This window comes from Capra hircus, chromosome 25 (genome assembly GCF_001704415.2).
Source record: "Capra hircus breed San Clemente chromosome 25, ASM170441v1, whole genome shotgun sequence".
In the NCBI taxonomy this organism is placed as follows: Eukaryota; Metazoa; Chordata; class Mammalia; order Artiodactyla; family Bovidae; genus Capra; species Capra hircus.
Window position 1 is genome coordinate 21,021,010 of NC_030832.1, and position 21,710 is coordinate 21,042,719.

Here is a 21,710-nt window from a genome sequence, read left to right on the forward strand (position 1 = left end):
GGAGTTCTCAGCAGTGGATGTCGATTTTATACAATAAGAGTACAGAAGAACAGGAGCTCAAGGTGGCTAGAGAAGGGGCTGGCCAGAGGACGCATGAGGTACAGAGAGGAAAGGCTGGAAAGAGAATGCACAGTGTGAACACCAGGCTAAGAAAAGGGGTAACGAGAGAGAGAGAAAAGAGAAAGAGGCAGGGAAGGAGGAAGGGAGGGAGAGAGACAGATGGGAAGGTAACCTGTTACGTCTCAAAAGAGATATAAAAGACATACCCACCAATGTGCAGAGCTAGTCTGGATCCTGATTCAAATCATGACAGTTATAAGACAATCAGGAATTTGAACATTAATTGATGACATTAAGGAATTATTTTTAATTTTCTTTTTAGGGGTGCTTATGGACTGTGATTATTTTGAGAGTTCTATTTATTTATTTTTGGCTACGCTGGGTCCTTGTTACTTTGCTTTCTCCGGCTGTGGCAAGCAGGGGCTACTCTGTGTTGTGGAGTGCAGGCTTCTCACTGAGGTGGTTTCTCTTAGTGCGGAGCACAGGGTCCAGAGCGTGGACTCAGCAGTTGTGGCGCACAGGCTTCATCGCCCTGCGGCATGTGGGATCTTCCTGGACCAGGGATCAAACCCGTGTCCCCTGCACTGGCAGGTGGATTCCTATCCACTGTGACACCAGGGAAGCCCCTAGAGCTCTTATTTTAGATAAGGGGGTATATATGACCCAGGACAGCCAAGAGTTGATCAGTGTCAAAGCAGGGTGATGAAGATGCACAGTTTATTACACTCTCCCCTCTACTCTTGCATATATGTAGGAAATTTTCCCATAATAAAAAGTTTTAAAAATAGACTATCATATTGACTGTGAGGAGCCAGGGAAGGGATCTGAATGTGCAGAGACAAAAATCAGAGCGGTGCTTTATGAAGACGGATGCAGCAATTCTCAGAAGGACTGCGGGTGGAGAGGCTCAAGAAACAATTCAGAGACGATGAGAACCCAAACCAGGGCAGTGGCCATGGAAACAGATGGAGACGGATCTAGAAAGAAGCAACCATGCAACCTGGTGGCAGAGTCTTGGCAAAGAGGGGCTCAGCGAGGGAGCAGAGGTGGTGAAGGCCAGGGCAGGCAGAGAGGCGGCAGCCAGGAGCCAGGGCTGAGTCGTGGGGAAAGGGCACAGCATCTAAAGCACAAACACCATGGGCTGCAGGCCCTGGGAGGGCTTCACAGAGGAGGAGGTGGCTAAGATGAGGGTGGAGGGGAAGAAGAGCCAGAGTGGAAAAGTACTTGGGGGTCAGGGCGAGACGGGATGGACTGATGTGGGAGGGCCTGAAACGGTGGGCAGAGGGGGTGGACCTGAAGAGGTCAACAAGGAAATGGTGCAGATTATTTTTCAACTCAAAATTTCCTTCACAGGGATTTTTCTAACCGTCTGTCACCAGGTAACGTAAGTAAACTTCAACAGCCTATCTTGAAAGGGAATATGGTGTTGGTTTATATTCTTGTAATGGACAAGGGCAACACAATTTACCAGCAAACATTAAAAACAAACATTTAATGAGCAGGGTTTCATTTTCAAATCCTTGAGGCCAAAAGTGTTTGCCTTTGTATTGTGTGCTTTCGCACGGGCGCACTGGGAGAATTCCCCCTAATCTCCAGAGCTGCCTGCGTCCATTCCCAGCGCCCGAGCCCTTGCGGTGAGGCCTGAATGAGAAGGTGAGATCAGGCAACCGAGGACGGGGCAGAGCAGTGAGCGTGGATCACAGAAGTAGAGGGGAAAGGACAGTGGAGGCACCAAGCCCAGCTCAATGGCGAAGAAGACGAAATAACTGGCAGAACTGAGGTTTCAGAACAGGAGGCTGAGATTTTCAACCTCTGACAAAATAAAAATGATAAAAACAACCAAACCTGGGAGGCTGGGGAAGGGAGATGAGAGACGGAAGGAATGCTAATCCCATCGGCTTTCAGGGCAGGTTAATCAATGCTGCTGCTGCTGCTGCTAAGCCACTTCAGTCGTGTCCCAACTCTGTGCGACCCCATAGACGGCAGCCCACCAGGCTCCCCCGTCCCTGGGATTCTCCAGGCAAGAACACTGGAGTGGGTTGCCATTTCCTCCTCCAATGCATGCAAGTGAAAGGTGAAAGTGAAGTCACTCAGTCGTGTCCAACTCCTAGCGACCCCATGGACTGCAGCCTACCAGGCTCCTCCACCCATGGGATTTTCCAGGCAAGAGTACTGGAGTGGGGTGCAATTGCCTTCTCTGGAATCAATGCTAGTATCTATCTAAAATGGAAATGTGACTAACAAAAACAGTGACTCCATCTATCAGGAATTTTTATAATCTTTCTTGATCTTGCGAAGATCTTCTGGGAACTGATACCTTTCATGGTGAAGAAACTATTATCTCAAGTTCAACCATTCCTTTGGTTCATTTGTTTTCTAAAGTAAAATAAAATCTATGTTGCACACATTTGATTTTTTTAAAAATCAGCATGAGTAGTACAATTCCATTTCTTCCTGAGGACTATCTATCTACCAATGCCCACCCAGCCCTCAGCATGTGAATGGACAGGAAGATATGTCTGGCTTGATGATTTCTGGATGGAGGTACCTTGAAGGGGCTTACTGCTTCTATTCCTTGTACTTTCCTGTATTGTTTGAATTTCTGAAAAATGAGTAATTTTTATGTTTAAAAACTATCATTACTCTTAAAAACTAATAATCACAGAAAAAAAGAAAACCACTACTTATTCAGCAACTACTCTGGGCTGGGATTGTGCTAAATTCTATCATATACGAAACCTCACTTAATCTTCACATATTCATATGATGACCATCACTGTATCCCCATTTTAAGGATAAGGAGATGCTCTAACAGCCTCAGCCACGTGACCCAGCAAGACCACAGATGGCTGTCTGGGTGTAGCTATGGTGACATCGCTTCTGCTAGGATGTGACAGCAATAGCCACCACACCACCCACCCATGGTTGCAACGTAAGATCTGGTTAGAGAAGACCTCATGGCATTTTGCACAAGACTTGACCAAATCGCACAGTGGATGAGAGTGGCCCTCAGCTCCCGATCTAGTATATTTTCCAGGGGGCAGCAGAAAGCAAAGGACCTAATGGTGAGCAAAAGCCCATAAATGGGTCCTTCCCCCCAAAATTATCTTTCTCTCTTTCTTTCATCCATTACTTATTTTGGCTGTGCCAGGTCTGAGGTGCAGCATGTGGGATCTAATTCCCTCACCAGGGATCAAACCCAGGCCCCTTGCAAAGGGAGTGAGGAGTCTTAGCCATCAGGGAAGTGCCCCCCAAAATTATCTTTTTAAAAAATCCTAATTTCCAAAAAGAGAACAAAGAATGATAAAAAGCCAAATCCAAATAGACTTGAGAAGTCCGTAAGAAAAATTAATCAGGGGACTGTCTCAGAAATTTGAAAGGAAACCTGAGATCTGGACCCAGAGAAAGTCAAGAGCCAGTCGAGAAAACAGAGGACTGGGGGGGCAATTCCTTGAAAAGCAATAAGGACAAGCAGAGAAGAGAAAAGGGAGCAAGGCATTCCAAGAATAACCAAACAGCAAGAGTATCAAAGATAGAAAAGAGCATTACCCTTCAAACTCCCCTCAGAAACACCAGACCACACATGGTAAGGCACTCTCCTGGGTCAAGTTCCAGAACCAGGTCTCCACAAACATCTGGCAGGAGAACAGCTCGACCTCATCAGACAGCTAGCTCCTCTGAGTAGCCCTAGCCTATCCAATGGCACGTAAGCTCCCTTGCTTCCCCCTGAGAGGCCACAGGTAAGCTTCTCCAAATGGTGAAAGTTAATCAAGCAAGAGGAATAATCCCAAAAAACAATCTGAAACCACAGCATCGCAGTGACCACTATTAAGACGAGACAGCCCCTTGGCAGGGGTTAGTGATGATCTGTTATGTAACCCTTAAGAAGAATAAATTGTTTGGGAACAGAAAAAAAAAAAAAAATATATATATATATACACACACAAGACAGTCATGCTAAACAATGAATTATAAGGGAACAGTGACTCTGCAGTGAGGCTTCTAGCCCAGGAGCGTCAAAGTGGGCCCCTCCTAAGGCTCGGGAAAGGGATGATAGGTCCAGCACAGGGGGTGAGCGGGCGCACTGGCTGACTGGTGGGAAACTCACATCCATCTTGGGAATGAGGAGCAGCTGCTGTTTGATGCGCAGGAAGACCGAATCGAAAGCCAGCTGGTGGGCCTGCTGGTTAAGCCGAGTCAGAGCCGATCGCGACGCGGACAGCAGGTGGTGGTTACTCGACCCTTTTTCCTATGACAAGAAAATGCAGAAGGCAGGTTGTTAGGCCCTGAATGCAACCGAGGGATGAGCTAAACGTTTTGAAAAGCCACTGAAAGGAAAACAGCAAGAGGGTTCTCGACAGTGATGGTTTCTGATCCTGGCTGTGCTCGGGACCCCATGGGGACACGCTGAGTCACAGACACCCAGGATCTGCTTGAACCACCAAGTCTGGGTATTGTATTCACTTTCCCAGGTGATTCTGATGCACTTAAACTAATATCAGCTCATGGAGTGACAGTTTACGAAAAATTAACCTGTGACTGTTCCTCAAGGGTACAGAAGAAAGGAAAAAAAATTGAGATGTGTCAAGTAGAAACAAGAGTGACAGGCAGAGCCCTGATTCACAGGGAGGTCAATAACTCTCAGCCGTACACCAGAGCATGCACCCCGCCGTGTGAGTCCCAAGGTATTCCAAATAGCCTGAGAAAATACAGAGGTGGAAAATGTAACCTTCGTTTTGCTATTATTAGTGAACCGATTACGACAAACAGACATAAATCAGATCAGCAATAAAGATAAACGGAGTTGCTTTAACCTAATCGCAGAGCATGGATGAGCGAACTTGCAGAATGGCTCTGAGAAGTGTTTGCCAAGCTCAAACGCAGCCAGGTGGTAGGTGAAGGTGCAGAGGGGTGGGGGAGACCCTTGCAAGGGCAACGCTGAAGCCTCAGACACATCCTGAGGGCCATTGTGCACTCACCTCCAGAGGGTGAGGCCCAAACAGACAATTTCAGATTGAATTTGGTGCTCTGGGAACAGTACTATCTCCTCTACTTATCACCAAGAGACTGAGATTCAAATCAGACTAGGGGTGGCGGGGAGGAAGTTTCTGGAAAGGATGCCATGGACCGCTAAGAACCTCGGGTCATTCTCAGGGAGCCTATGGCTCATTCCATTTGTCAGGAGGTTGCTCTGCCCCTGGAACCCAAGGGGGCCCAAAGCTCAAAGTCAAGGTCAGTTTTATTGCAGACAAACAAATCTAACACTGATTCCCACGTCCTTGTGCTGCCACACAGAGAAGCTTGCACTGGAGGAGGGGGTGTTCGTGCTTGGCTTCTCTCTACCCTTGCTCCTCCCCTGGCTGCTGGGCTGGGGGCCACCTTCCCAGGTTCTGTCCCTGTGTGGGAGTCCAGGGCTATCCAGCTCAGCCCACCCTGCTGACAAGTTAACTCTGGGGGAAGAATGGCAAGCTCATTTGGCTATAGACCTAGAGCTGCATTTTCCAACCTATCTTTCAGTAATAAAGCTTTGTTAATCTGACTCCTACAACTGTGCTTCAGTTGGTTCGACTCCGGTTTAGTTGCTCGGCTTCTTAAAACCCCAACAAAACTGAGACAGAGACGCAGGAGCAGGCTTTGCCACAGCTCAGGGCCCACACACAGGGGGCAGAGCAGCCGGGTGAGGGAAAGGGTGAGTGACAAGGGAAAAGCTTTCAAGAGCGCAAGAATGCCATCAGTCTGGTCTCATACCTTGAGGGTATAAAGTATTTCCATTAAACTGCCATATTCAGCAGGGCTATCTTTCTGGAGGTAATTATATTCTTGCCATGGGTTCTTGGCAGAGCTCTTCTTGTCTGTCAAGATGCTATCTTGAAAACCGGTCAGGCTCCGAGGGCTGAAGGAGTCAGAGAGATACTTCCCAGCGGTGGACAAAATCCTGTAATGAAAGCGATGGCCATTATGTCCTGAGCCACGTGTATGGAACTTCCTTCCTGGAGCATTCACGCTCCTCCCTGAATCCCAGGACCTCCTCGTGAGGCACAAAGATGCCATTCATCCTTTGGGAGGGAGCTGGACGTCAGGTGCACGATGAACAACAGACGTTTTCATTTCCTGTTTTAACACGCTCTAACAGAATATGCCATCGTCCTAATATGACGCCCAGCCTCAGGGCAGCTGTCAATTCACTGCAATCCGGAACACTGTGCGCTTTCTACATATGAGCTCTGTGAGATCTCTCTGGAACAGTCAAAGCCAAGGGAGCCACCAGGCCAATGGTCACAGAGGCACTGGACTTGGCAGTGGGACAGCTCGTCCCTGGAGCTCCCTGCACAACTCTACCCACGGGGCTCACGCTCTCATACACACTGGGCTTCTGCACTGCTTGTGCTCATCAGCACCAAAAAGCTTACTCTGCAGTTCAGAGAGACATATTGAGGGAAGTTGGCGCTTTCCTGAGAAGGAACAAAGCCTGCGGGAAGGTTCTAAGGGATGATCAACCTCTAGTGTAGCTTGGGGAGTAGACTCTCTGTCTCTATTGAAGATGACCTCCCTTGATGGACGCTGAAAACCTTCGCTCCATTCCTCCTGAGCCCAACTTCACTACTTGGCTCACACATTTATATGTGTAAAGGATTATACGAACCTGTGGGGCCAGGAGACTAGACATTGTTGTACATCTCAACCATGCCTAATCCCCCAACCCCTCCTTCACCGTGATTTCTTATGAAAAGCATAACTTTGGACACAGCAGCTTTCAGGCACTTACTTCTTCAAAAACAAATCCCATGACTTCATCAAGAAATGCCTGAATCTGCAAACAAATGCTGGGGACAGGATCCTCCTCAGGAACCAGAGCTGACACAAGCAGCTATCTGCCTCTGCCATTAAGGTCAAGTCAGTTTTCCCTGTCTCTTATGCCCACAGGTCATTCTGGTCGGATCTTTTTCTGTGGAACCGTGGCCTGTCCCTGCCACTGCCTTACTTTCAAGTCTTCACCGTTTCTTGCCTGGACCACAGTGGCCATCCCTTCCTTGCTTCATTTAATCTGTCCTCGAGGGTTACTGGAATGATCTTTTCTAAATGCAAATCTGATTTTTCCTAAAGACCTGCCAGTGCCCCACAAGATAAAACTAAACATGCCTGGCATGGTACCCAGGGCCCTCCATCACTGGAGCCCCTATAGGCTTACAGACATTCCTATTCCCATGCCAACCACCCCCAGCTCAGCCCACACAGCATGCTTCAGGCCCTTGCATGTCTTGCTCACAGGCTGCTGTGATCGGAAATGCTCTCCCCTCCCTGGCGCCCCTGGAAAGATCCTACCCCTTCTACAGGGACTGCTCTCCTGTGCCCAATCATACCCCTCAGGCCTCAGTCCTCTGACCTCACCAGCCTCTCACCTCTTATACATTTAGCACATGCTGTCCCATTCCTCTCCATCAGATGGTGAGGCTGAAACACACCAAGTGTTCTTCATCTCTGAATTCCCAGCACTTAGCCAAGAAGTTATGTCTACCACCGTGGGCAAGAATCCCTTAGAAGAAATGGAGGAGCCCTCACAGTCAACAAAAGAGTCTAAAATGCAGTACTTGGGTGCAGTTTCAAAAGCAACAGAACCATCTCTGTCCGTTTCCAAGGCAAGCCATTCAATATCACAGTAATCCAAGTCTATGCCCTGACCAGTAATGCTGAAGAAGCTGAAGTTGAATGGTTCTATGAAGCCCTACAAGACCTTCTAAAACACCAAAAAAAAAAATGTCCTTTTAATCACAGGGGACTGGAATGCAAATAGACAAGTTTGCTCTTGGAATACAAAATGAATCAGGGCAAAGGCTAACAGAGTTTTGCCAAGAGAACATACTGGTCATAGCAAACACCCTCTTCCAACAACACAAGAGAAGACTCTACACATGGACATCACCAGATGGTCAATACCAAAATCAGATTGATTATATTCTTTGCAGCTGAAGATGGAGAAACTCTATACGGTCAGAAAAAACAAGACTGGGAGCTGACTGAGGCTCAGATCATGAACTCTTTATTGCCAAATTCAGACTTAAATTGAAAAAAGCAGGGAAAACCACTAGACCATTCAGGTACGAACTAAATCAAATCCCTTATGATTATACACTGGAAGTGAGTAATAGATTTAAGGGACTAGATCTGATGGATAGAGTGCCTGATGAATTATGGACAGAGGTTTGTGACACTGTACAGGAGACAGTGATCAAGACCATCCCCAAGAAAAAGAAATGAAGAAAAGCAAAATGGCTGTCTGAGGAGGCCTTACAAATGGCTGAGAAAAGAAGGGAAGCAAAAAGCAAAGGAGAAAAGGAAAGATATACCCATCTGAATGCAGAGTTCCAAAGAATAGCAAGAAGAGATAAGAAAGCCTTCCTCAGATCAATGCAAAGAAATGGAGGAAAACAACAGAATGGGAAAGACTAGAGATATTTTCAAGAAAATTAGAGATACCAAGGGAACATATCATGCAAAGATGAGCTCGATAAAGGACAGAAACGGTAGGGACCTAATAGAAGCAGAAGATATTAAGAAGAGGTGGCAAAAATACACAGAAGAACTGTACAAAAAAGAGCTTCATGACCCAGATAATCACGATGGTGTGATCACACACCTAGAGCCAGACATCCTGGAATGTGAAGTCAAGTGGGCCTTAGAAAGTATCACTACGAACAAGCTAGTGGAGGTGATGAAATTCCAGCTGAGCTACCTCAAATCCTAAAAGATGATGCTGTGAAAGTGCTGCACTCAATATGCCAGCAAATTTGGAAAACTCAGCAATGGCCACAGGACTGGAAAAGGTCAGTTTTCATTCCAATTCCAAACAAAGGCAATGCCAAAGAATGTTCAAACTACCACACAATTGCACTCATTTCACACACTAGCAAAATAATGCTCAAAATTCTCCAAGCGAGGCTTCAATAGTATGTGAACCAAGAACTTTCAGATAGATGTTCAAGCTGGATTTAGAAAAGGCAGAGGAACCAGAGATCAAATTGCCAACATCTACTGGATCATAGAAAAAGCAAGAGAATTCCAGAAAAACATCTACTTATGTTTCATCGACAACACTAAAACCTTTGACTGTGTGGATCACAACAAACTGGAAAATTCTTAAAGAGCTGGGAATACCAGACCACCTTACCTGTCTCCTGCCAAATGTGTATGCAGGTCAAGAAGCAACAGTTAGAACCGGACATGGAACAATGGACCTGTTCCAAATTGGGAAAGGAGTACGTCAAGGCTATATACTGTCACCTTGTTTATTTAACTTCTATGCAGAGTACATCATGCAAGATGCCGGGCTGGATGAGGCACAAGCTGGAATCAAGATTGCAGGGAGAAATATCAATAACCCAGATACACAGATGATACCACCCTTATGGCAGAAAGTGAAGAGGAGCTAAAAAGCCTCTTGATGAAAGTGAAAGAGGAGAGTGAAAAAGTTGGCCTAAAGCTCAACATTCAGAAAACGAAGATCATGGCATCCAGTCCCATCACTTCATGGGAAATAGATGGGGAAACAATGGAAACAGTGTCAGACTTTATTTTTGGGGGCTCCAGAATCACTGCAGATGGTGACTGCAGCCATGAAATTAAAAGACGCTTACTCCTGGGAAGAAAAGTTATGACCAACTGAGATAGCATATTCAAAAGCAGAGAGAGACATTACTTTGCCAACTAAGGTCCGTCTAGTCAAGGCTATGGTTTTTCCTGTGGTCATGTATGGATGTGATAGTTGGACTGTGAAGAAGGCAGAGCGCCGAAGAATTGATGCTTTTGAACTGTGGTGTTGGAGAAGACTCTTGAGAGTCCCTTGGACTGCAAGGAAATCCAACCAGTCCATTCTGAAGGAGGTCAACCCTGGGTTGTCTTTGGAAGGAATGATGCTAAAGCTGAAGCTCCAGTACTTTGGCCACCTCATGCGAAGAGTTGACTCATTAGAAAAGACTCTGATGCTGGGAGGGATTGGGGGCAGGAGGAGAAGGGGACGACCGAGGATGAGATGGCTGGATGGCATCACTGACTCAATGGACATTGAGTCTGAGTGAACTCTAGGAGTTGGTGATGGACAGGGAGGCCTGGCGTGCTACAATTCATGGGGGCGCAAAGAGTCGGACACGACTGAGCGACTGAACTGAATTGAACTGAACTGAAGAGGAACTGAGGAGCCTCTTGATGAAAGTGAAAGAGCACAGTGAAAAAGCTGGCTTAAAACTCAACATTCAAAAAACTAAGATCATGGCACCCATCATCACTTCATGGCAAACAGATGTGGAAACAATGGAAACAGTGATAGACTTGATTTTCTTTGGCTCCAAAGACAATGCAAATGGTGACTGCAGCCATGAAATTAAAAGAAGAAAAACTATGACAAACTTAGCATATTAAAAAACAGAGACATTACTTTACCAACAAAGGTCTGTACAGTCAATGCTATGAGTTTTCCAGTAGTCATATATCAACAAAGAAGGCTGAGCATCAAAGAATTGATGCTTTTGAACTGTGGTGTCGGAGAAGACTCTTGAGAGTCCCTTGGCTACAAGGAGAACAAATCAGTCAATCCTAAAGGAAATCAGTCCTGAATATTCATTGGAAGGACTGATGCTGAAGCTGAAGCTCCAATACTTTGGCCACCTGATGGGAAGAGCCGATTCATTAGAAAAGATCCTGATGCTGGGAAAGATTGACGGCAGGAGGAGAAGGGAATGACAGAGGATGAGATAGTTGAGCAAGCTCCAGGAGACGGTGAAGGACAGGGAAGCCTGGCATGCTGCAGTCCATGGGGTCGCAAAGAGTAGGACATGGCTGAGCAACTGAACCACAGAAGCACAGTGCTGGGCACAGAACAGGCGTTCCATAATTACTCTGTGAATGCCAGGTGGCCCTGGATTTGGTGAGCAGGGAGCTGAGAGCTGAGCTTTCATCTCTTCCCTCCAGGAAGTCAGCTCTCCTTCTCAGGGTCACTGCAGTTCATGCTTCAGTCTCAGGCAGCTAGTGAGTGGCATCATTCTGCCATCCAAGGTGAAGAAGAGCAGTTACACCGGGAATGTTTCAAATACTACAGATCACAGTTTAAAATGTCTGAATAGTGTGCTCTACAATAGAAACCAAATCCGATATCTTTAAATGTTGGAATAAACACAGCTCCAGCCCTAAGGCAATAATGGCATTCTTCCCTAGCCTCCACTTCAAGCAGTCACCAAGAGAGGATCTCATCATTAGACTCTGATGTCCTATTATCTGCATTTCCCAGTATTGTGAACTAAACAATGCAAAAATGACAACTTGATTTCCTTATTCACTAAGAAGCATTTTCAGACTTCCCTGGCGGTCCAGCGGCTAAGAATCCACCTGCCAGTGTAGGAGATGGGTTTAATCCCTGATCCAGGAAGATTCCACATGCCAGGGAGTGGAAGCCTGCTGGCCATAACTATAGAGCCCACGTGCCCTAGAGTCCATGCTCTGCGACAAGAGAAGCCCCACGTTCTCCACAACTGGAGAAAGACCTTGCACAGCAACAAAGACCCAGTGAAGCCAAAAGCAAATACATTTTTTAAAAAAAGAAATATTTTCTCATGTTGTAATGGGCTCTAAGCTAGGTTTCGGTGCTTTCGGATGATTAAATACAACAGAGCCTGCCCAGAAGCTCAGATATTAACAGGAAAGCCCAATATGTGCCAGTGCTGGGCTACCTGCTGTGCCAGGAGAAGGCAGTTAAGTCCACACATGATAAGGAGGGAGGGACGAACATCCCAATTCCACCTACTTCCTCAAGGCATCTCCTTTTCTTGAAAAGCTGCTGCCCACGCCTCAGCCAGGGAAATGTATACATTTATTCTGGATTCTCCAAACCTCATCGCCCCACTGAACTGCCCTACTAAAGCTGTGTCCCAGTGAAAATGCCACTGTGCCAAAAATCGGTAGTGGGCACCATAAAAGTATAGAGGAGCCACGGCAACCTTCCTGCGTGTCGCCCGAGTTCAAGAGAAATCCCTCGGATGACACCCAACTAGGCCTGGCTTCACTCAGCCCATAAGTCACAAAATGATCTTTGTCAAAATGATCACCTGCCTAGGTGATCTCTAAAGCCCAGTAGCCAATGTCACTCCTGTTGCTCAAGTAATCTGGAGTGTTTCGAGCTACCATGGCTGCCACCCTGGGGGAGTGGTCCTAAGTCATAGTCTGGGCTCTGCAGGTGAAATTGATGGGGAGATAAGATAAGTTTTACAGGCAGCGGCCAAACAGTTGGGCTCCCCGATTGGAATACAGATGGTGACTGTTACTCGTTTCCCTTTCCAGGCTCAGTGCTTCCAGAATGACGCCACATCTTAAAAAGGTTCCCCTGGATACACTCAATCTGTTCTCATCACACCAGAGAGCTCGGGCCAGGCACTCAGCCTCGCTGGGGTGCAGTTACAAGAGCTTGCTCTTTACCTATCTATGAATGCCCCATGCATTTTCTTAACCAGATCCTTCCTTGCCCTTTAGAATGTAATATTCATCTTCATTAAAAGATTAAGGCAAGCCTGTATGTTCTGATATGGTAAGACTTCTGATATGCACGCAGAGAGACACAAGTCTAAGGACGGACAACCATCTCTGAGGAAGGATGGTGTGGGTGCGACATGTACTCAGGATGACTCAGCAGACATCCCTGTTCAAACACTGCTTCTTACTTGCATCACCTCAGACACAGCTCTTTCCACAAATGATTTCTTTTACTTAAAAAGCTATTACTGCGGCTTCCCGGGTGGCTCAGGGGTAAAGAATCCACCCGGCAGTGCAGGAAGCACGGATTTGATCCCTGATTCAAGAAGATCCCATATACGACAGAAAAACTAAGCCCATTCGCCACAACTATTAAGCCTGTGCTCTAGAGCCCATATGCCCTGCAACAAAATAAACCACCGCAATGAGAAGCCTGAGCGTTGCAACTAGGGAGGAGCCCCCACTTGCCACAACTAGAGAAAAACCCGCACAGCCACGAAGACCCAGCACAGCAAAAAACAAGTCACTTTTTCTAGAATAAGCTATTACCTGTGCCAAATTCTAGGCCTCAATGTCTCTTCATGTGTAAAAATGGGGATACGAAGAGTACCTATCTTTTTGAGCCCCCCGGATGACTGATAAGTTAACATGATGAGGTTCTTAATATCAGAAGCTCAACAAATGTGACAGGGGTGGAGGGCTATAATTGTTTTCTTCTGAAGAACTTTTAAGGTGAGATTTTCAGTTTTTACTTTGTATACTTGTGAACTTTTAATTTGTGCAATGAGTTGGACCCAGGATATAATTACTACTGTAATTAAGAAAATAATAAGCTACATGTTTTTCTTTTAAACATGTAAATATAAAATGTTCACGTTTTCGTGCAGGCCCTTTGTGAACCCAGACCTAATTACCCTCCACCATAGGCTCCCTTCACCGTGTATACGTGTGTGTGTGTGTGTGTGTGTGTGTGTATACACCTGCATATGAATGTGAGCGTAAGTGTGCGTGGGAGTAGGGAGGAAGGGCGCATTCACTTCATCATTTATACTGTTTACACACACTCCATTGTATGCCTGTGATGTCCTGGTTTTATTTGTTCCAGGAAGCCACATAACCTCTGTGCTGGGCTGTTTGGGAGTCATGAACCGCAATAGCTGCTCATTCCACCCCACCCCACCCCCCACCCCTAGCAAGACTTTCCCCATAATGAGAACCATCATGAAAAGTCTTGTGACTTGAAGGCAATCCATGGGGTCAGAAATGAAAGAAGACCAAAAGTTGTGAGAAGAAGAAATGACCAGCTCAGGCCTCTGACCCCAAGGGCGGTCTGACCTCCTTCCCCAGCAGTTCGCCCCTACTGTCCACCCGGTCTGAGGTCTTGGCTTGCTTTTCACTTTGTACCACTGCCAGAAAGTCCCTCTTGCAGAGATGACTTTAAGACAATGAAGAATTATCCCAGAAAGAGGGGAAGGGACAGATGCTAGGCCCTCACACCACCTGAGTTCAGACTTCTTCCCCTGAACTCCTGCAGAACAGAGAACCCAGCTGCACTGAGACAATGAGATTCTGCTGAAAGAAAGAAACAAGAGCATCTGGGCAGCTGGAGCCCTCTGAGGGGTCCCTTCGGGGCGGGTATCAGAATAGAGAAAGGGACAGAAGAGACCTTCCAGACCCCAGCCCAGAAATCCTCATTGCCACACACCCACTTTGCAACACAGAATCCTGGGGCAGAACCCAGATGGCAGGCTGGCCCGGTTCAGCCCCATTCTGTAGGTTGGCCCTGGGGACTTCACCACTGCTTTGAACACCATTTCTATGGCGAAATTTATTTCGATTTCCAATAACTGACTCACAATTGCAGCAGGAACCCAGCCCACTGATAATTTGGAGATAGCATGTACTGTTTTCCTCAATTAGGCTGAGACTTTCATATCTAACTAAAATTATGTGCCCGCTGCCAAGCAGGCCTTGCTCCTTTTAGATGCTCAATAAATGCTGAATGGTGACAATACTGATGCCTCGTATCCTAGGTACAGAGAGCCCTGGAGCGCTGAGGCGTCAGACTGTGCTGTGTACTCAATCAAGTTCTTCCCTAAACCTGGGCCCAGGGACCCACCCCCAGGTCCCTCCTACCTGTTTGCCAGCTGCTGCTCAAAGTCCCCACATTGCCTTAAGAGCTCTCCACAGGTGGCTATTATCCTAAACAAAACAAAAAGCACTTCAAGTTTAAGCATCTGGAATGCTGACATTTACAGGACAAACATTGTCTCATTCATAAAAATTCTAAGTATTCAACCCTTTTTGTTGTGTGCTGCATTGTGGGAAAGCAGTTAATCCTTTGAGCTCAGTCGTGTCAGACTCCTCACAACCCCATGGACTGGAGGCCTGCCAGACTCCTCTGTCCATGGGATTTCCCAGGCAAGGATACTGGACTCGGTTGCCATTTCCTTCTTCAGGGGATCTTCCCAAGTCAGGGATCAAACCTGGGTCTCCTGCACCCCAGGCAGGTTCTTTACCTTTACCGTCTGAGCCACCAGGGAAACCCACTTAGAGGGCTGATCTGAAATGTTTCATTCATTAGTAGTTCACATAAAAGGGAGATTCCGGTCCTTTCTGATATTCCTCTGTCATGGGTCTCCCTGCTATGAATCACAACTCTATCCAACGTGATCCGAAATAATTTAACATGTCCCAGAATACAAGGTGGTGCTAGAGGTAAAGAGCCCACCTGCCAATGCAGGGGACCTCAAAGATCTGATCCAGGTTTGATCCCTGGATGAGAAAGATCCCCTGGAGGCGGGCATGGCAACCCACTCCGGTATTCTTACGGGAAGGATCCCGTGGACAGAGGAGTCTGGCCAGCTACAGTCCATAGGGTTGCAAAGAGTCGGACACAACTGAAGCAACTTAGCACGCACACAAAATACTGAAGTTGCTCTTGGTTTTTGTCTTTGAGAAAATGGGTTGGAGGAAATTCCCTGGTGGCTCCGTGGATAGGACTCGAGTTTCCACTGCTGAGGGCCTGGGTTCCATCCCTGGTCAGGGAACTAGGATCCCACAAGTTTTGTAGTGTGACAAAAAAAAAAAAAAAAAACAGAAACAAACAAAAATGGGTTGGAAATCTTTTGTCTCTAAAATTTAAAAACCAAAATTCATTATTTAATGCTTGTGAGATGCCTGCTATTTGCCAGGCATAGAAGAGAAAACTGTTTTGATATTAGAATTATGTTCCATTCTGATCACATGAAAGGCAGATGAGTTTAATCCATTTGTTTCTGAGAGACAAGCCTGAATGATCATCACGTCTGAATTTAATATTCGTTTAATTTCGGAGTAATTTTATGCTAGGCCTCAAACTCCAGCCACTGAGTCCTTCAACACCAAACTATAATGTCAGGACAAATCCAAGGATTAAAAACATCTTAGGGCTAGTTAACTTTTAACTTTCTCTAAAGTGCCTATCATCACCAAGATATCTAGGCATTCCATCATAAGAAAGGTTTATGAGAAAGTGAAATATTACATTCACATCAGGTACAACAGAACAACTTCGTGCGTAATATTTTCTGGTGTACCAAGCTGCCACAGCTGATAAGGGATATTAGCATCGAGAACATTAAATTTCATCAAAAAATAAAAGTTCAGATCAGAGCCCATGAGGAGATATTCCAGATGGTCTTGGGAGGTCCTGGGTTTACCCTGATAAGATGGTCTTTGGACCCACGTGCACCATGGGTACCCCGTACATGCTACCTAGCCCAGGGGGTCAGGCAAGGAATGTAAGTGGGGGGAGAGCAGCTTGCCTTTCCAGAACACATGTCTGTGAAGAATGGTTGTAAGGAAAAGAAATTTCTGGATTGCTTTTTATCTCAGGCCAATAGTACAGCTGATAGGCCTCATAGGAGTGGGAGAACAGAACAGAGGACATTTACCTCGTCAACCAGGGGTTTCGGCTTCCAGCCCCAGGTAGAGGTCAAGGCCTTGGGGCGACACAGACCCAGTGCTTCCAGAGAGACCAGTTTTGACATGATGTTGGAAAGCTGGATTATGTTAAATCTGGTTTTACATGCTGGCAAATAATCTAAAAAATTTTTTTTAAATCCTGTGATCAAACAAAACTTGTCCATAGGTCAGATCTGGCCACTGGCCAGCATTTGCATTCCCTGGCTGGACATATCAAGGGCCAAATGCCTCAAGCTACTGCCAGTCACACTCAGATCAGACCTCAGGGTTTGGGGCAACAGGGTGTCTACCAAGCAGCCCACACGTCACACGAGGCTACCCTGGAGCCTGTCAACAACAATTCAGGAGGGTCACCTCATGTCCTTTCATGGAACTCTTATACGGCTCTTCGCAGGCCAAAGAGTACTGGCTTACCATTTAGTACTATGGCACTTAGATCCAGAAACAGGATATAATCAACTGTGCATTTTCTAAAATATAAAAGCTCTAACTTACTGCAAAAACTATAGACTAAGGGGGGAAAAAAATCTCAAGCCAGACAAAAAACTTAAATCACCAAAGGAGATGAGTTCCTAAAGAATTTCTGAAAATATTTTAAGAGCAAGACAGGTCTTTTTGATGTTTGGTTTTTGTTTGTTTTTTGTTTATTGGCTTGTTTGCAGCGTCTAGAGTATTTGCTTCAAAAGGGGTGGGGGGTGGAGGAGAGAGTGAAAGAGAAAAAAAACCCCCATTTATCATTTTTATACACTATTATATATATATGTTTATATATGTTTACTCCCATTTTACCTAATGGAATTCTGAAAAGCCGTCCAATCTTCTTGAAAAAGAGAGTTGAGAGGAATATCATCCAGCCTGTACTTCTTTCGTATTGAGTGAAGAGTACTAGTGAAGTCAGACACATACCTATGGGGAAAGAAAAATTAACAGTGGTGTCATCATAAACTCTCCAGACCTAGAGACACCAGGAATTACAAAGCTTTGGACAAACCGCTAATGAGAGCCTCTTCAGAGGCTATCCTGCAAAGGGTTGTCAAGACTCCTAAAGCTCTGACCACAAACAAATCTCTATGTAACAAGACGGTCTTTTTCATCTTGCAGAGCAGCTTTAAGAGATGTTCACGGTGAGGGGGAAGGGGACGGCCACTAAGACCACAACTCTGTGACCCACCAGGTGACAGATGATGCAGGCAAATCACTCCTTCATCCTAACAGAGGCATTTCTTTGGAAGCTAATTTAAAGGACTGTTTTAAAACATCACGGCCCCACTATAATACCTGACTGATACCTAGGATACCACAAGGTACTTCTGCAGCATTGAAATCCTTGAAAGTGAAAGTCGCTCAGTTGTGTCCAACTCTTTGCGACCCCATGGACTATACAGTCAGTCCATGGAATTCTCCAAGCCAGAATACTGGAGTGGATATCCATTCCCTTCTCCAGGGGATATTCCCAACCCAGGGATCGAACCCAGGTCTCCACATTGCAGGCAGATTCTTTACCAGTTGAGCCACAAGGGAAGCCCAAGAATACTGGAGTGGGTAGCCTATCTCTGCTCCAGGGGATCTTCCCAGCACAGGAATCAAACCAGGGTCTTCTGCATTGCAGGCGGGTTCTTTACCAGCTGAGCTACCAGGGAAGCCCACTCCAATCCTTGAATTCAGAGTAAACAGCCAAGCCCATGGCTTGGGCCCAACCTTAGTGAAGCATGAAGCTGGATTCCAAACTGAAAACCCTCCCTCGCAGACTGTGCTGTTTGCTCGCACCTATACCGCTTACTTTTCTTCATCCCATTTATCACTAAATGGCTTATCACATCCCACTTATCACGAAACCCCAGGTATCACTAAATAGCTTATTTAATGTATGTGTTTCATGTTTATTGCTGTCACTAGACTAGAAGCTCTGGGAGAGAACAGGGACTATCACTCTGCGGCTCATAATTGTATCCCCGGGAACTAGCACAGGCCTGGGCATTAGGGAGACATCCAGAAACAGGCTGTGAGGCAATGACAGACCTGCACTGCGGTAGCTAGGCAAGTACCGAGGGCCTCAGTTTCCTCATCTTCAAAGTGGACTTGATGATGTCTTCTGCACTGCCTTCCCTGATAGCTTAGTTGGTAAAGAATCCACCTGCAATGCAGGAGACCCTGGTTCAGTTCCTGGATGGGGAAGATCGGCTGCAGAAGGGATAGCCCAGTGTTCCTGGGCTTCCACTGTGGCTCAGCTGGGAAGGAATCTGCCTGCCATGCGGGAGACCTGGATTTGATCCCTGGTTTGGGAGGATCCCCTGGAAAAGGGAGAGGCTACCTACTCCAGTATTCCGGCCTGGAGAATTCCAGGGACTGTATAGTCCATGGGTCACAAAGAATCAGACATGACTGAGTGAGTTTCACTTTCTGTACTGCTCCCACAGTGTTGTCATGATGACAAAATGAAATGAATGAAACAGTACACACAAAAGTTCCCTGAAAAGTATAAAATGAAAGCTGATGTGCAGTGGTGGTGTTTTTATATATTGTAACTCCCTTGGTATCCGTGAGGGACTGATTTCAGGATCCTGCCCCCAGCCAAAGTAGCAAAATCCACAGATGTTCAAGTTTTTAAAAAAAATACAAAATGGTCTATAGTATTTGCATATAACCTAGGCATATGAAGGGCTTCCGTGGTGGCTCAGATGGTAAAGCGTCTGCCTGCAATGTGGGAGACCCGAGTTCAGTCCCTGGGTCAGGAAGATCCCCTGGAGAAGGAAATGGCAATCTACTCCAGCACTCTTGCCTGGAAAATCCCATGGACAGAGGAGCCTGATAGTCCATGGGGTAGCAAAGAGTCAGACACAACTGAGCGAATTAATAATAATAATTAGGCATATGGACTTTCCTGGTAGTTCAGATGGTAAAACGTTTGTCTACAATGCGGGAGACCCGGGTTCGATCCCTAGGTAGGGAAGATTCCCTGGAGAAGGAAACGGCAACCCACTCCAGTACTCTTGCCTAGAAAATCCCACGGACGGAGAAGCGTGGTACAGGCTACTGCCCATGGGGTCTCAAACAGTTGGGCACAACTGAGCGACTTCACTTCACTTCACTTAGGCACATTCTCCCATATACTTTAAATCATCTCTAGATTACTTATAATACCTAATACAAGGTAAATGTTATGTAAATTGTAAATACAATATAAATGCTATGTAAATAGTTGCCAGCATGTGGCAAACTCACGGGTAAATTCAAGTTTTGCCTTTTGGTACTTTCTGCACATTTTTTCCCCAAGTATTTTCAATCCACAGTTAGTTGAAGCCACAGATAAGGGATACTGGCTACAGATGGCTGGCTGTACAGTTCTTGGAAGGTAAACAATAAACATGCCTTTGGGAGAGTACGGTAAGGAGGACTGGGGTGGATGGTCATGTGCTCTGGAAGCCAAGAGGCTCCCTAAAACCCACAACACCTGCACACATCACAGGAAATCTTGCTCCTCTCCCTTCCCAAACCATACGCTCTAGGGAGGACGGTGGATTATGAGGACCCCAGGCACCGTCCTGAAGAGTAAGTCTGTGTGGTGGAAAGAAAGGCCATTCAGAGAAGCAAGTGGACAAAACTGCAGCAGGCCACTGTGCTGAGGACAAGTGCCGGTGCTGCTGCCTTCACGGAGGCCTCAAAATGTAGCGCTGGAAAGCTATGAAACCAAAACGCCATGGACCCCACCCAGAGACGTGACAGCTTCCCCTGGGGGAGGGGCAGGGGCCTCAGGACACACTGAGAGGGGGCTCTTGGAGGACATAATTGTGCTTTAGCTGAAGAAGGTTAAACACCCTGCAACCGTGACAAGTACGTGAAGAGCACCCCGCCCAACAGTGCCACTGCCCTGCAGAAGCTCCTGACAGAGTCCCTGGGATGGTGAGCAGCTGTGGAGCATTGCAGGGGCGTGAGGTAGGGGGAGGTGGGTGACTGCTTAGCCCCAGTGGGGCTCGCAGGTGATGCGTGCATCACACCACATTTTTATGGCATTCGTACCAAAACACTCTGGCTCTCTCACAATAAATGTTTCCAAGTGTCTCTACCATGCAAGGTGCTGTAATTATGTGCTTTCACTCAGTATTCCCTGGGCTTCCCTGCCGGCTCAGATGGTAAAGAATCTGCCTGCATTGCAGGAGATCTGGGTTTGATCCCTGGGTTGGGAAGATTCCCTGGAGAAGGGAAAAGCTCCCCACTCCAGTAGTATTCTTGCCTGGTGAATTCCACTAACAGAGGAGCCTGGCGGGCTACAGTCCATGGGGTTGCAAAGAGTGACTGAGCGACTAAGCACATTCACTTCTCACTCAATATTCACATCCACACAGAAAGGTGATATTATCACCATCAGTTTCCCCAACTAAAAGATAACAAGACTCAGAGAGGTGCATGAACCCACCCAAGGTCCCAGCTCGTTAAGTGCCTGAGCCAGGATCTCAGCTCAGGGGGCTCCACCTCCAGGGTCCAGGCTCCCTCACAGCCAGAACGCCCCTGACTCTGTACCACCCCATCTTTAACTATGGATTCTACAGCCTTGGCCAAATCCAGGTTAGGCTACCCTCCTGCCCTGCCTGCATCCTTCATCCTCCCTATCCCTCCTTCCTGAACACCATCCCATGCCCTCCCCACTACTGAACGAGGTCCCACTTGAACCCTGGGCAAGTCAGTATCACCCTTATTTCCCTGACTAATTTCATAAACAAATATCAGCTATTTTGGTACCTTCAAATCCTCCCCTTCTAGAGAAGGTGATCTGGCTTCATCATACATCCTTTGGTCCAGTTTGAATTTTTAACATGGATTTGCATTACTTTTTAAAATGAAGGAACTGAAGTAACCAACACAAGAACCAAAAATGAAAACATCACCAACTGGGAGGAGAGAGGATATGAGAGGACCAGACTCAAAGAGACCCAGTTCCTCACCTTTCAGGGTTGAGAGTCAAGACATAACAGTTAAAGGTGATAAACGAACAAATTTTCTTTAAAGTCTGGAGAGAAGAGTGAGAAGGCTAAGACTCCTTGAGCCCAATGCAGAGGCCCTGGGTTCGATCCCTGGTCGGTGAACCAAGATCCCGCGTGCCGAAACTGAGGCCCAGCGCAGCTAAATATATTTAAATAAAAGACTAAAACTTGTGACTTCTGAGGAGAAGGACA

At 46.5% G+C, this 21,710-nt stretch overlaps 1 protein-coding gene across 2 annotated transcripts in view; it reads right to left on the reverse strand.

The window, feature by feature from the left end:
• Positions 1 to 21,710, reverse strand: part of COG7 (component of oligomeric golgi complex 7) — an 88,972-nt gene that overhangs the window by 22,592 nt on the left and 44,670 nt on the right. For both annotated transcript variants that reach the window (XM_005697603.3, XM_013974910.2), the window contains exons 10-13: positions 17,329 to 17,445; positions 14,710 to 14,775; positions 5,809 to 5,995; positions 4,169 to 4,309 (exon numbers count right to left, since the gene is read on the reverse strand). In XM_005697603.3, coding sequence (XP_005697660.1) covers positions 4,169 to 4,309; positions 5,809 to 5,995; positions 14,710 to 14,775; positions 17,329 to 17,445 — 511 coding nt within the window. The remainder of the gene's footprint in view (positions 1 to 4,168; positions 4,310 to 5,808; positions 5,996 to 14,709; positions 14,776 to 17,328; positions 17,446 to 21,710) is intronic.